We start from the raw sequence: 15,312 nt of genomic DNA on the forward strand, positions 1-15,312 counted from the left end.
ATGTTTTCAAAGGTGTTATGCTATACTTACTTATGACTTTCTTATCAGCGTTATCAGTTCTTCCTTTTTATTCTCTGCTTATAATTAGAATGCAAACAGTTTCTCTTTATTGTTTCAATGATAATTTTTTTTCCCAAAGAAATTCCTCATCTCTGCATCTTGGGCTTGCTGTTTTGGTTCCTATTGTTCCAGTAGTATGTGGAACAAAAAGCTGTAAATTAGTGGAGAAAGCAGGCTGTCTTAATCTTTGGAAAACCATCAAGGTGGCACTTGAAATGGGAGCTAATGCTGTCCATGATGATTGGATGGTGGATGGTTGGGCTAGATGATCTTGGAGGTCTTTTCCAACCTTAATGACTGTATAATTCTGTGATGATGCTGAATATAGCAGAACTGTGCCTAGCCTTAGCTGCTTGTATCAGATTGAGTTAGTATTTAAAAATGTTTTATTTGTTCCAATCATATTAACAGGATTACATCTTAACTAAGTTAACATCATGACCAAAATGCTATGCCCTCATTAAAAAGAACACCTCTAACTGCATGTTTAATTTGTCATACATTTGCACAGATCACAGAATGGCATCATCTGCTCCATATACATTACAGTTGCTTTTTTTTTTTTACTTGTATAAAGTTAGGGTTGCTCTAAAAATGTGATGCTAAACACTGTTTCTTTTTCTGGCTTTTATTGCAGGTAATCTTGTTGGAAGTGGTGCTGATAAACGGCATATGGCGAGCATTCAAGAGTCAGTGGGAGAGACCAGTTCCCAGAGTGTAGTGGTAGCAGTAGACAGGTACTGAAAATTTGTTCTGTGGAAAATGCGACTTGAAGCTACTGACCTTGCTTTATTCACAAACTCTGACAGAGATTTCTGTTCTTGAAGCCTCTTTCTCACAACAGAAAGGCAATTAGATGCTGTCTTTGGAGCCACTAAGTATAATGCTTCAGGCACACAGTGCTCACCAAAAGAAAGGCTACCTTTAAGTAACTAATGTGAGCTAGTGTAGTGGATTCAGAGAAGGGACACTATGTATGCATGTGCTTTTGCCTTTCCTTGGAGTAAACAAGTGATTTATTTTGTTTTGTAGCCCTCTGTTTTTAATCTGTGTGCATGTGATCTGTGCATGTGGGCCTTTTCTTCAACCCCATTTTGAGTTAGCTTGAGGTGGGCTGGTATCTGAAAAGAATAAGTGTCCTTGCTCTATCAAGTCATGCAATTTTATTTGATCATGTGAGCTTCAGTACTGCAGCATATTTAGTTGCTCTTTTGCAGCTTTTTATTCGTTAGTCACTGTATTCTTGTCCAAATTATCATCTTTTTCATTTGTCTTTTTAAATATTGTATAAAGAGATGCTTGTATTAGAAGTAGTGTTGAAAAGAGCATTTTTTGTAATTATTGAAGCTGTTTGACAAGTCAATAGAATCATATATTCAGGCTTTTAATACTTACGGTAACATAGATATGTATGTACCATATCATAAATTCGGGAACAGTTTGCACTTACCAGTAGTCTGTATGCCTCATAATTAGCAATCTGAACTTCTCTCAAGACTCTGAACAGCTAAAGGGAGGAAAGGACCATGGTGGATCTGTAGTCTTTCTGGTCTTTCTGGTGCTTTTACTGATAGCCACAACTTAGAGTATTTGTAAACTACGTGAAGCCCAAGCAGGTGGTTAGCATCCAGCAAAATGTGCAATTGTAAAGTACTTTCAGGACATTGCTGACAATTGCTTACAGCTCTAAGATTTGATTGGTTCTTGGGGATGTGCAGCTAAAACTGCAACATATTTATTTCTCCCATAGGATATTTACAGGATCAACTAGGCTGGATGGAAACGCAATAGGTACGTATGCCAACCATATGGAGCAGTAGAGGAGTTCTTGCCATGTAACATCCTGAATTTACAGTAGTGTGTTGTCATGTTCAGTTGACTTCGTCCGATGGCTGTGTGCTGTCTCTATGGATGAGCTGGCTTCCCCACACCATCCACGCATGTTCAGTCTGCAGAAGATAGTGGAGATATCCTATTACAACATGAATCGCATTAGGCTGCAGTGGTCAAGGATTTGGCAAGTGATTGGAGATCACTTCAACAAGGTATTTTTTTAAAACTAGATTACATAACATTTGTCAGAGTGGAAGGACTTCTTTCATTTGCTTTTTCTTTTTATGCTCCTGAATGGTGCAGGTTGTGACTTCAAAGAAAAAAAAAAAAAGTCTGCTAACTTCTCAGCAGTTTCTATGTAGTAATCCTATCAATATTTACTTATAAAAGCACTTTCTAATGCTAAGTAGAACATCTATTTCAAAATGTGAAGAGTGGAGACAAAAATGGAAATATTTATGGGAAGTATCTTTTTATAATGAATGATTGCTTCATTACATCTATGTATACATGTAAGATTATGTATTTATACTTCTTCCTTTGTGCTATTGTATTATCCTCCAGGTCAAATACCAAATTAGCTTTCCTCTACAGTATATGCAGATGATCCTCAAACAACAAAGTTAGTTTTGTTGGAAGCTTGGACCTCATTCCTTTCTAACCTATGTTTTGTTTTGTTTTTGAGTGTCTAGCTGCTTATTCTTCTACACTTTCTGCATACAAAATCTATGGGGCTGTTTAGATTTCTCATGACTGAGACAGACAGCCCTCCTCTTTTCTGAATGTCTGGAAACTAGAGTGTGCTTGAGATTTTCAGTGGACTGATATGAAACTTGTATGATGGATATGTTACTTATATAAGTAATAAGTTAGCTGGTAAGTGTTTGAAAATGTGTTTCTTCTAGGTTGGCTGTAACCCTAATGAAGATGTTGCCATCTTTGCAGTAGACTCATTAAGGCAGCTGTCCATGAAATTTCTTGAGAAGGGAGAGTTGGCCAACTTCCGCTTCCAGAAAGACTTCTTAAGGCCTTTTGAGCATATTATGAAGAAAAACAGGTGTGATGGACTGATGCTAGCTCTAGTCCTTTTTAAGATGTTTCTTTGTGTGGATTTAATTGTCTTACATCTGAAAATGGCTGTTGATGTAGTGTTTTTTCTGTTTTATTTTCTTAAGATCCCCAACTATTCGGGACATGGTAATACGCTGCATTGCTCAGATGGTGAACTCTCAAGCTGGCAATATTCGCTCAGGCTGGAAAAATATCTTTGCAGTCTTTCACCAAGCAGCATCAGACCACGATGGGAATATTGTGGAGCTGGCCTTTCAAACAACAGCACATATAGTTAGTAAGTAATACTTGACAGGTGCAAGTGCCAACTCTAAGCTTAGCTGCTGTGACTCTGGCATAAAAGACCCATCTGCATATGAGGTTTGTATTCACAAGTAAATAAATGCAAGATCATGCAATTAAACTATTTAAGCTCTGCAGCTAAGTCTTATCTGTTAAGTCTCCTAATTCCTATGAATAGGAAAAAGTGCATATAGATCCCCTGCTGCAGAACTCTTCAAATTGGGAGTAAATTCAGTATTTCTCAATTGCCCATCAGTAAATTGATGCAGATTAAGGAAACTGCATTAATAGATTTTGTGAACTTCCATGCTGTTTCAGTACTATAGGGTAGGGATCCTGTTTATGACACTGGTATGTGATTACTTGTGAAGTTTACTTCATATAGACTGCCTACTCCAGAAGCATTTTTGAACAATATACTATGGCTACTTTCACAGGCAGGCAACCAACTCAAATATTTCAATACTGATGGCAGCTTTAAGTGTCCTGAACCTGCTGTATTCCCATTAAATAGCATGGGGGAAAAGAGTTCTGGACAGTGTTAATAAATGCAAATAGTAGGAAACCTTTTGCTAACTTGAATTAGAATAATTCAGTTGAAAGGTACCTATGAAGATCAAGTCCAAATTGAATTGCATAGATTTTGAGAGTTGTAGTCTGTTCAAAAGCTTGTATGTACTGACTGGGGTTTGTGTTTAGTCTGTCCCTTAACCTGAAATCTAACTGCTTTTTCCTCTGTTGCTACAGAGTCTGAATAATTTAAGGCTTAGTTAAAATGCATCAAGCTTTATTCCTATTTTTTTATGGTGTTCTAATAGGATTGGTTGGCATATGCTGCAGAAGGAAAGTGAGCCACAGAAGAAACCATGAAAGAATTCTAGATTATAAATCAGTAGTTACCCAACATGAGAACATTTATAGATGCTGGTACTGATAGATTTTAGGGATGGGAGGATAGCACAAGGAAGAATAGACGGGAAGAAATCGTGTTTAATCCAGAAAATCTAGTCCTTTCATGTCTGTTTCGGTAGCAATATACCATGTCTGACTTCAGTAGACCAATGTCAGTTCATTTATGCATTTCTCCGTCAGTGCACTTTAAGAAATGTTTTTGTTTGTTCTTCACAGCAAATATTTTTCAACAGCACTTTCCTGCAGCAATTGATTCATTCCAAGATGCAGTAAAATGTCTCTCTGAGTTTGCTTGTAATATTGCATTTCCGGACACCAGCATGGAAGCAATTAGACTTATTCGGTATTGTGCAAAATATGTTTCAGAAAGACCACAGGTATTTTATTTTTTTTTAACCCTTGTGCGTTCTTACTATCTTCTTACTATCTTAACTGAGGCTCTTCTTGCAACTAAGAACTTTCAGACTCAAACTTCAGTCTCCCAGCAGCAAGAGTTTGTGTTAAAAGTGTATTCAGAATTAGGAATTGTTTCGGTGTTAAATAAATCATAAGTAATGAACTAGGACTAGTTAACATGTTGAAGGTGTCTGTTGCTTTAAAATGGAGACTATTACCATTGAAATACTTTCTGTATATATTTTCCAGGTACTTTCACAGATTGATATGTCTCAGGTTTATATTTGACAAGAGTTGACTGTTACAGTAGAAACTAAGCTAATTTTTCAATTCTGTCTGTGCACCGTTAGTGGTATCTAATCTGCCTGAAAGACTTCTGAGATTTTTTTTTTAATCTTTTTTTCCTGCCCATCTCCAAGGTATTAAGAGAATACACGAGTGATGACATGAATGTTGCTCCTGGGGACAGAGTATGGGTCAGAGGATGGTTCCCCATTTTATTTGAGCTTTCCTGTATCATAAATCGTTGCAAATTAGATGTTCGAACAAGGTAACAAGGCTTTTCTGGTTTTTGTTTGCATTCAGTTAGGGAAGAGATCATGGATACATGTTTTAACACAATCTTTCTTTGTTTACAGAGGTTTAACAGTGATGTTTGAGATAATGAAGAGCTATGGCCATACCTTTGAGAAGCATTGGTGGCAAGATCTGTTCAGAATAGTGTTTCGGATTTTTGATAATATGAAGCTTCCTGAACAACAAACAGAGGTAAAACAAAGAAAAAAATCAAGCAAACTTTACTTTCCTTTTTTTCCTCAAGAACTCAAGCAATCCAGGTGGCAGCTTGTGTTATTTGCTGTCAGTGTATTCCATCCCATGCTGTTACAAACTTCGTTTGTAATGATAATTTTATTATGTTCTGTTGCATGTATGAGATGACCAATGCTTGATAGCTTCCTCATAGAAACTTCCCATAATATCCTTTCTACTCTCTCTGACTGAATATTCTCAAGGAAAGTATTCATGGTTTGTAATACCACATACTGTTCAAAACAGTAATCACATGACCAACGAAGTCTATTCTGGCAGGGTATCTTCAGTAGAAGGTATCGGGGTCTTCCAGTTGTATCTCAATTTAATTCTTCTCATGGGCTGCCTCCTCTTTCGAATGGCCATTCATGAACCAAATGCTATCATGCCAGAAGAACCCATGTGGAAATAAATGTGTTTTTTTTTTTCTCGCAGAAATCTGAATGGATGACCACTACATGCAACCATGCACTTTATGCAATCTGTGATGTATTTACGCAATTTTATGAAGCTTTAAATGAGATCCTTCTTCCTGACATACTTGCACAGCTACACTGGTGTGTAAAACAAGGTAACTAGTTCACTTGCATTTTTGATGAATGTATTTTTGCAATACTCCTTGCTTAATGGGAAAGCTAGTTGAATTTTTGAAAAGTAATAACTACCATCATCAGAATGTGCGATGTAATAGATGTCTGCAGAATCTTAAGTATTCCAGGGTCTCATTCTATTTAATCAGTTAGGCAGCTCTTCTGTTACTGTGTTTATGGTGCTATTGGGACAGAGCAAAAGCTTTTAATAATGTTGTGCTAATCTTTTGCCAACAGTCTTTCTGCATGGATTAAATATCTTACATATGCATATCAGTAAATGAATGTGTTCTGACTTTTTAAATTATTTTCCCACCTTCTGTCTCCCAATTACGTCGTGTTTGTAGGCATGTCTTTCCAAGCATTTTTTTTCATTTACGCTCAGACTCTTAAGCCTGAAATTTTCTGTATTGCTAGCATGGGTTATGGGCGAAATATTTAAGTTTCAAATTTGTGCTTTCCTTCATTTGTTCCACTGTATGCTTTTTTTCTGCTTCCTTCTTGTCCTTTGTCTTCCCTGTTTGGATTTCAATCTCTTAAAGTGTATTTTTAAGCACTGTTGTCTGTTCAGTATGGTTCTCAGCTTGATATTACTGTAATACAGTTTATAGGTAGGCTTTGAGCTGAATTAACATGCCTTTCAAAATGGTGAAAAAAGTGTTTAATGGAGTAATAATAGAGAGTGCTTAATGTTTCACTGATATTGTTAAAGCTAATAAATATGAAACATATCTTCCACAGAAAATGAGCAGTTGGCTCGATCAGGTACAAACTGCCTGGAAAATCTGGTAATACTAAATGGACAAAAATTCAGCCCAGAAGTCTGGGGCCAGACGTGCAATTGTATGCTAGAAATCTTCAAAACTACCATTCCTCATGTGTAAGTTCATAAGGTATACTTCTCACACTAATGCTCCTGTTTCAGAGCAACAATATTTATGGTTTGTTTTTTTTATTTTGATGTGAAGCTTGCTTACTTGGAGGCCAGCGGGAATGGAGGAAGATTCAGCTGAAAAACACTTGGTAAGAGTTAATTTAGGGCAACAAACTAAGCTGAAGAGGCTGTGTTGGGTTAGCTTCTGAAATATTTTATAGCAGTAGATGTGCTTGACAAGAAGTACTGGAATTCACGTTAGCTTGTATTTGGCGTAGCTATCAAGTAACTCAAAAGGAAGGGGGGAAGGCATTCTTTGAATCTAAAATTCTGAAGGCTGGCTGGTAGGTAGCACTTTGGATTGTAAGGACGGTTCTAAATTCTATTCTAGGATTTGGACCTAGATCGTCAGTCTTTAAGCAGCGTGGATAAAAATGCTTCAGAAAGAGGACAAAGTCAACTTTCAAATCCAACAGATGAAAGCTGGAAAGGTGGTCCTTATACAAGTAAGGAAAACATTCAAGTTTATGAAATGAACTTCTACAGCCAGTTTGCTTCTGTAGTCATTTAGAGACATTTTTGGGGCACTTAATAATTAATTTGCAAAACTTAGCTTTTCTTTCCAATTTGTATTTATTCCTTCTAGATAAATTGTCTTTTTATAAGATAATTCACAGCATTACCACGTATGAAAATGGTAATGTAGTACTTTGCTAATCTGTTGTACATTAATTGTTACAAGTTGCCTATTAAACTTCTGCTGCTTTGTTTCATTAGACCAGAAACTGTTTGCTGGCCTCCTTATAAAGTGTGTGGTACAGTTGGAGTTGATACAGACCATTGATAACATAGTATTCTATCCAGCCACAAGCAAGAAGGAAGATGCTGAGCACATGGCTGCAGCTCAGGTACCAGCAGACTTAAAAATAACCTTGTTAAGCAGTAAAGTACAGAATGTTCCAAAGTGTTTACAGAGTACTGTGGTACTGTATGTAGCCTCCTCCTCTTTCTAGCTCTCCGTACTATTGTGAATGTATGTCCCTACTCTTAGTTATATGTATATATTTTTTTTTTACTCCCTCCAGTATTTCTTGGTAATCTGCCCTTCAGATTATTATTGTAATGTGGAAGTTGAAATTTAACAAGGTGAATTGTTAAGACTTAAATAACCACCTCCCTTGGAGAGGAGGTCCTTGCCCCTGAAAATTCTGATTCTAGGGAATAGTGTCAGGTGGGCTCTTATTTGCCTATGTTAATGAAGCCCTAGGCCAGAAAGGTTAGAGCTCGTGAGTTCAGGTAATGTCTTGGGGATGGTGTGGTTAAATTCATAGCAGAAATAGCTTACAAAAAGACAGTCATTTTAGTGTTCTTGGTGTTTCTTACAACCAGGATTTACCGTAACTTCTCTTGAAAATGTTTTAATGAGAGGAATACAGCTTTAGTGTTTGACAGGACAGTTCTGCTGTGGTGTGTTGCTCTGATATTTCACTTGCACCTGGCACTGGGATCTAGAGTTAATAGTGTGTGGTATGTGAAGTATCAGAGTCTTTCTTACGAAAAGAATGTATTACTGATACTGTTCTCCCCCTTGATCTCTTTTGTTTAGCGGGATGCATTGGATGCAGATATCCACATTGATACAGAGGACCAAGGAATGTATAAACACATGTCTTCACATCACCTCTTCAAGTTACTAGATTGTTTGCAGGAGTCTCATTCTTTTTCAAAAGCCTTTAATTCAAATTATGAACAAAGAACTGTGTTGTGGAGAGCAGGTGAGGCTTTTCTGTAGTTTGGTTTTAATAAAAGGCACTGTTTAGTGGTTGAGGCCCTGAGCTGCAGAAGTATACTATTGTAACAATTTCTGCAGTTCATCTGACCCTGTATACTTTTACTACTTTTCTCCTTGCCAATGAGCTGAGATATTTCTATTTTCTGTATGTATTTTTCATTGAAGTAGAGCAGCGTAGTTAGCACTGCTGCACTTAAATGCATTTACAAAAAGAAGTTAGATGTCGGTCAAAGTCAAGGAGGAAGAAATGCTGTCTGTAAAAGAAATCAGATACCTACTGTTGTTCATTAATGGAGAGGTACTTGGCTGTCTCTTGGCCAGTATCTAAAACTGTGAATGTTTCCTCCGATTTCTAGGGTTCAAGGGTAAATCAAAACCTAATCTCTTGAAACAAGAGACCAGCAGCTTGGCTTGTTGCTTGAGAATACTCTTTCGAATGTATGTGGATGAAAACCGCCGAGACTCGTGGGATGCTATACAGCAACGTCTGCTTAGGTAAGAGAATGAAGTTAGTTCAGGGGTGTTCCGTGTGCAGAGAAATATGCACGGTGCGTCCTTGGATATCAGTGTTCCATTTTTAAGTTGCTGAGCAGAACATGCAGAGCATACATAGATATATAATAGTCTGCTCTTTACCAGAGGCAAATTTAGCAATTAGAAAGCAATCCATTTGAAATAAATGAAACGCTTTCTTGCTTGACCCACTTTTATTTACAAAAGCGGTGGTACAGAATACAAAGATACAATGTGATAAGAAATCTAAACAGAATGCAGTACAAGCTACTGTATACCTGGATCTTAAGACACAAAATAAAGATTGCTAAGTAATATAAAAAGCTACTTAGCCCCTTTATCTGAGGAGTGAGATGTTGGTACAGAAAAGTTCAAGGTACTAATCTCTGTCAAATGCGAAGAAATCTTAAACTTACTATTGGTGCTAATTCAGTGCATTTCAGCAGTGTTCCAATTTTTCAGTGTCTGTGGACGCACTCATCTTTTCAGTGCATAAAAGGAGAGGTCCCATTCCCTCTTCAGAAAGTACCGAGAAAATCTGTTGTAATTTGTACAGATTGTTTACAAAATTCAGTCTACAGCGAGGACCAAAAATGGACTACTAATGTGCCCATATTTCTTTAACCTAAGTGCTACAGATCTTTAATATAGCAGTGTAGATTTGAAGAGAGAGATTTTTTTCATGGTGCCATTGCCTAAATTGTCCCCATGTAAGGATCAGGAAGAAATATTTGCAAGTTGAAGGTGAAAACACCTTTATTACAGAAAATGGTTTAATTAAAGAATGCTCACAAGGAAAATAGTTTTTTGTTAACAGCATAAAAACTATTTCAGTTCAATTATCTGTAACAGCTGTAACAGAAAATATAGACAAATGTGTGTAGTTTAAAATTATTGCATGTGATTGAAAACTTTTCCATGGAAATGCATCTTATGTGTAAACAGGATACACTGTGAGAGGACTAATAGGGCATGTAACAAAAACTTATTGTGGGTTTTCCTTGTGGTTTGTTTGAACTTGGAATCTCTTCAGTGTATGCAGTGAAGCCCTGGCATATTTTATTACTGTGAACTCAGAAAGCCACAGAGAAGCTTGGACCAATCTCCTGCTGCTGCTTTTAACAAAAACACTAAAAATCAGTGATGAAAAGGTAAGAATGGGCTGGATGCTATGTCTGTTTGCAGTCAGGTGTTTTCATTTCTGCTTTCATTGAATTCATTCTTTGTCATACATACTGCAAGATGGCTAATTTGCTCATTCATATAGTATGTACTCTCCTTGGAATGTAGGAGTTGTTACGCTTCCTTTCTTTTGGCAAGAATTTCACATTGTAAAAATGGGACTACATCCATGAAACTCAGTTGTGTGGAAATATTACTGCAGATCTTTCATATAAAGCACTGTGAGTGTGCAGTAAAGGATGTGCTTACGGTGTATTACAGCAGCACAGAATGGTAGAGGTAAATTTCATCATTCTGCAACTGTAATTTTAGTTCCTTGACAGTGATGGCAGAAAAATAATCTTTGGAATCTTAGCCTTTCTGAGGAAAATGTGAATGCATACATCCCTAGAATATCTCATGCAGAGAAACTTCTAGAGGTTGCTTAAGTTTGTGGGTATTTTTTTGTTGTTTGTCAATTTTAAAAAGGATATAGTTCAAAAGTGTGGGTTTTTGTGTTGGTGTTTTTTTGTATGTTCCTTGTATTGCAAAATATGTGATTCCACATCACTTCTGCTTAGTCTTCTGTGTTTTATTGCAACTCACCAATGTTTGAAGAAAAGGATGTTAGTGGTGATTTGGTTTTTCCGCATAGCAGCAGTTCAGAGATGTCCATGTGGTTGTGGTGTTTTATGAAAATATGTAGATAAAATGGCAAGGTACTGATTTGTTGGTACCTAATCTCAGTATCTTCATACTGTAAAGATTTTGCAGCAAAAGTGTCTCCTCCGTTTTCTCTGTAGAATCATAGAATGCCTGGTATTGGAATGGACCATAAAGATCATCCAGTTCCAACACCCCTGACGTGGGCTGGTTGCCACCAACAGCTCAGGCTGCCCAGAGCCCCATCCACCCTAGTCTTGAGCAGCTCCAGGGATGGGGCACCCATGGTTTCTCTGGCAGCAGTGCCAGGGCCTCACTACCCTCTGAGTAAAAGAACTCCTTCCTAATATCTAATATAAATCTCCCCTCTTTTAGTTTAAAACCATTTCCCCTTGTCCTATCACTGCGTGCCTACGTAGAAACTCAAAAACTAACACTCAGCATTATTAGGAAAGGAAAGGAGGATAAAACAAGCTTTGATGTTCTATAACTGTAGGCATTCACTAAGGCTGCTTTGGAAAACAGACAGTGGGCTTGATGGCTATTTGGCCATTCAGTAGGGCCTTTGATTTGTAAGGCCTTGTATTCTAACAAGTTGGTGTAGCCATGTGTGTGAAAAAACTCAGCACTTTCCTATAAGAATAGAGAATAATTTTCTTTTTTCATATCTTTCCTGATAGTTTAAGGCACATGCTTCAACATATTATCCATACTTGTGTGAAATCATGCAATTTGACCTGATTCCTGAGCTTCGAGCTGTGCTACGGAAATTCTTCTTGCGTATTGGTGTTGTGTTCAAAATCTGCATAACAGAGGAGCAAATACGGACAACTGGCACAAATTTACCTTCATGGTAGCCCGAAGTAGAATTGGTTACTTCTGCTTCTACATAAAGCTGTTCCAGAGATGGACTGAAGTGGATGGGGGAAGAAATGGGACCCTGGTATATCAAAAGAACAGCAAGTTGTTCTTAACACAATGACATTTGAGGAGGAGTGGGGAGGGAAGGGGAGAAAGGAAGGGGGGGAAAAAAGTCCTGACCATCCTATGAGACTATCACCAATTTTTATTTAAATTATTGCTTACAGAATTAGTGCTGTAGATGTAAAGTCTATTTGTTTCCATCCTCATCATCCTTATGATCAAGTTTGCCTCTTCTAGTCTTTTATCAGTTGTTCAGTTTTGCAGTCCAACCAAATCTTAAATCAACTGGATTCCTCAATAGAAGTTTATTCCCCATGGAAGTAATAAATATAGTTGTATAGCCTTGTGATGTTAGCATGTGCTCATAATAAACTATACTGCAGTGGCTGATGACCACCTCAGATCATTCTGGGTTTTTCTTTGTGTGCACATGGCTAGACCAGGCAGTGCATTGTAGGTTTTGATGTAGACAGCCTGTAGGATATTTGGGGAAGGGGTTTTTCTCTTGTTCAGCAGGTTGTTCTAGAGCAACTTTTTTAATATCAGTGCTTCATCTTCCAAGATTCCTTGTTTTTATGGAAGGTTTTCTTTCAGGAGTACATAGTAGTATCCAACTCCATTTAGCTTCTCAGTCTTGAGTTCAAAGCATTAAAAAAAAAAGTAATTTTTAAACTTCCCATTGACTTTGATACATGTCCAAATCATGGACACAACATCTACATTCCTATTAAAAACAGGGTTGAAAAAAAAAAAACCCACCCTCTTTATCCTTGAATACAATGTAATGTATTTAGTCATAATGGTCTGTTTAGGAAGTCTTATTCTTAATAACTACGAAATTTTCTCTTTTTTTTTACTGCACACTTCCAACTTCAGGTTTTTTTTGTGCAAATAACTAACAGTTGAGAACAGAAGTCGCTCCTGCAAAATCTGAATTCCATGACTGCTTTAGCAAAATTAAACTTAAGATCAGTCGTGCACTATAACAATTACCAATCCATTTATGTGGTTTCAAAAATATGTGAAGCAAAAGTGATTTAACATTAAAGCTTTGCTTACCCTGGAGATTTTCCTTTCTTCAGCATGCCTAAATCTTCTGTGACACTGCTTCCATCACATAATAGCAGTTAATAACAGAAGTCCAGCAGGGTGGAGTTATGTCCTTTGAACTAATTTTAATTTCAAGTTTTGGGACTTTTTCTTCAAAAATGGTAAAGTATGGCAGGATGGGAGAAGTTCCACTTCCTAAAACATGTAAACAAAAGTGTTAGATTACCCACTGTGCTATCTGTATCAACAGACCTCAGAAATAACAGTATTTAACAACAGCAACAATAGAACGGTACTGTGTTCAACTTGTTTTGCTTCTGAGTTTCCTAATAGGGCAGTCATAGTTGATGCAGTGTTGGGCTATTCTACTCTCAGAGTTACTGGTGTGTGTATATATACTTTTTTTTTTCTTGTGAGCTATTTCCAAAGGGCTCATATGGCATTCTTCAGTAAACCAGCCTGTTCTATGTAAGCATCATTTGGCAATTGTTTTGCAGTCAGTAGTACTGGTAAGGCTTTCACGTTTTTATTTTTAACCAAAGAAAAGCCACAGCCAGGCTAAGTTTTAACACCCTATAGATTAAATCCGTATGCTAATATTTAATAAGAGGAAATATATGGCTATATTATAGCATAAGAAAAAGACTGAAAAATAAGCATTGCCAATATTGAACTTGCTGCATTTGAAATGTCACTTTATGTTGCATTTAGTATATTTGCTTGTTCCCTGGTAATGTCACTTAATTACAATAAAATGAAGTATTTATTTTAATTCTATTTAAATTTGTAATAAATTTGTAAGAATAAGCCATTATTTTTCCTTCCTGTCCTAGATAGTTCTTAAATATATATATTATTTTCAGATTTTGAATGTGACACTGCCTCATTGAATGTATACCTGTATCTCCTTTCAAAACATAAACTTTAAAGTTGCATGCTTCTTTTACAGTTTTGAAAGCCTTACATCTCAAGTCTTGGAAGAGGTCTCTTAATTTTCAGATCTTAAATTTAGAGTTGCATCGTGGGCTTTCTTTACTGTAATGTGCAACATTTGTACTATCTCTGCATATAGAATAAATCAGTCCCTTCTTTCAGCCTTAGTTCCAAGAGATTCTTCTTTTACTTAAGTAAAGCTTTTATTGTATTTATACCATTTATAAACTGCTGAAATTAGGCATGTGACATTAGAAACAGTCTAGACTTACTGTAGTGCATGGAGGAGAAGGGGGACTGGAATGCCATGGGATTGTAACAGCCTTAATCCTGTCATGATTCTCTGGAATTGATTGTACATCTTAAAGCAATAAGAGTAGTGTGCAGAGCATATACTGGAATACCTGAAACAGCTGTATATTCATATCAGCTTTTTGTTCTCCCTCATATGATCAGAAAGATCATAGCCTACAGGCATCTTAATGGAGCATAAAGTGCTGAGCCAAAATGCCTGCAGGCATTGCTGGTCCTGGCCTTGTCCTGGCTCTGCCTGGGGTAGTTCTCTGCTTCAGTGGAAGGATGAATGAAACAGGGTTCTGTAGAGATCTGTGCAATACACAGAGTAATAAAAAAAGAAAAAAAACCACAGTTCTCAGACTGCTGAAGCACTGTTCTGCAACAAATTAAACTACAACCAGATTTTTACCTATAAGGGTATAAATACAGAGACTGCATGGGTTTTATTGCTACTAATTGTAGAACCTTCTAGGAAGCAGGGGGGGGGATGCTGTGAGGAGAGCCCCGTGCCCTGCCTTCACACTGCTGTCTCACACCGGGGTTCCTTCCCCATTCCTGTCCCGCTCCCCCATCTGCCAGCAGAGCGGTGCAGAGCAGCTCTGATAGGAGCCACCAGCCCTGACTTTGGCTATTGGCCATTAAGCGTAGTATCTTTTAGCCTGAAGTAAAATTATGCTTCTCCTGTCCAAAGTGCGGCTCTCTTTAATCTGTAAATTGTTTGTTCAGCACCTTTAATGTTGTTTGTGTAAAATGTATGTTTTCACGTATTTAAGATGCCTATGTTTCTGAGGACCTCCAGATGAAGTGCATTTAATACCGATAAAGAGCAGTCCTTGCCCTCTCGATGTACACATTTTTGAGAGAATATAAGAATTATAAAATATGAAAACCTATGTAAAGTTTTCTACATGAAAATACTATGTATAATACTGTTATAATACTCCATGCTTTAATGAAGTGGTAAATCAATAAAGTTTTAAGAAGTGGTGCTTGGCTTTAGCAGTGCTTATTGCAATGGGAGGGAGGACGAGAAACCTCCTTTCCCCCCTCTTTTCCTCAGGAACGAATACAGATGATAACGAAGGGCCGCTCTGCTGGCCACGTTCCCGCGCAGCACCTCAGGCGCCGCCTGACGGGCACTGCAGCGCGCG

At 37.4% G+C, this 15,312-nt stretch overlaps 1 protein-coding gene across 2 annotated transcripts in view; it reads left to right on the forward strand.

Annotated features, from left to right (window-relative positions):
• Positions 1 to 15,149, forward strand: part of ARFGEF2 (ADP ribosylation factor guanine nucleotide exchange factor 2) — a 62,893-nt gene extending 47,744 nt beyond the window's left edge. For both annotated transcript variants that reach the window (XM_040650940.2, XM_417388.8), the window contains exons 23-39: positions 698 to 797; positions 1,811 to 1,851; positions 1,936 to 2,105; positions 2,799 to 2,950; positions 3,069 to 3,241; positions 4,375 to 4,535; positions 4,974 to 5,104; positions 5,193 to 5,322; positions 5,800 to 5,935; positions 6,696 to 6,834; positions 6,923 to 6,977; positions 7,220 to 7,334; positions 7,606 to 7,736; positions 8,435 to 8,603; positions 8,977 to 9,115; positions 10,167 to 10,284; positions 11,638 to 15,149. In XM_040650940.2, the coding sequence (XP_040506874.2) occupies positions 698 to 797; positions 1,811 to 1,851; positions 1,936 to 2,105; positions 2,799 to 2,950; positions 3,069 to 3,241; positions 4,375 to 4,535; positions 4,974 to 5,104; positions 5,193 to 5,322; positions 5,800 to 5,935; positions 6,696 to 6,834; positions 6,923 to 6,977; positions 7,220 to 7,334; positions 7,606 to 7,736; positions 8,435 to 8,603; positions 8,977 to 9,115; positions 10,167 to 10,284; positions 11,638 to 11,814 (2,237 nt within the window). In that variant the 3' untranslated portion in view covers positions 11,815 to 15,149. The remainder of the gene's footprint in view (positions 1 to 697; positions 798 to 1,810; positions 1,852 to 1,935; positions 2,106 to 2,798; positions 2,951 to 3,068; positions 3,242 to 4,374; positions 4,536 to 4,973; positions 5,105 to 5,192; positions 5,323 to 5,799; positions 5,936 to 6,695; positions 6,835 to 6,922; positions 6,978 to 7,219; positions 7,335 to 7,605; positions 7,737 to 8,434; positions 8,604 to 8,976; positions 9,116 to 10,166; positions 10,285 to 11,637) is intronic.
• The last annotated feature ends 163 nt before the right edge of the window (positions 15,150 to 15,312 follow it).

This window comes from Gallus gallus, chromosome 20 (genome assembly GCF_016699485.2).
Source record: "Gallus gallus isolate bGalGal1 chromosome 20, bGalGal1.mat.broiler.GRCg7b, whole genome shotgun sequence".
In the NCBI taxonomy this organism is placed as follows: Eukaryota; Metazoa; Chordata; class Aves; order Galliformes; family Phasianidae; genus Gallus; species Gallus gallus.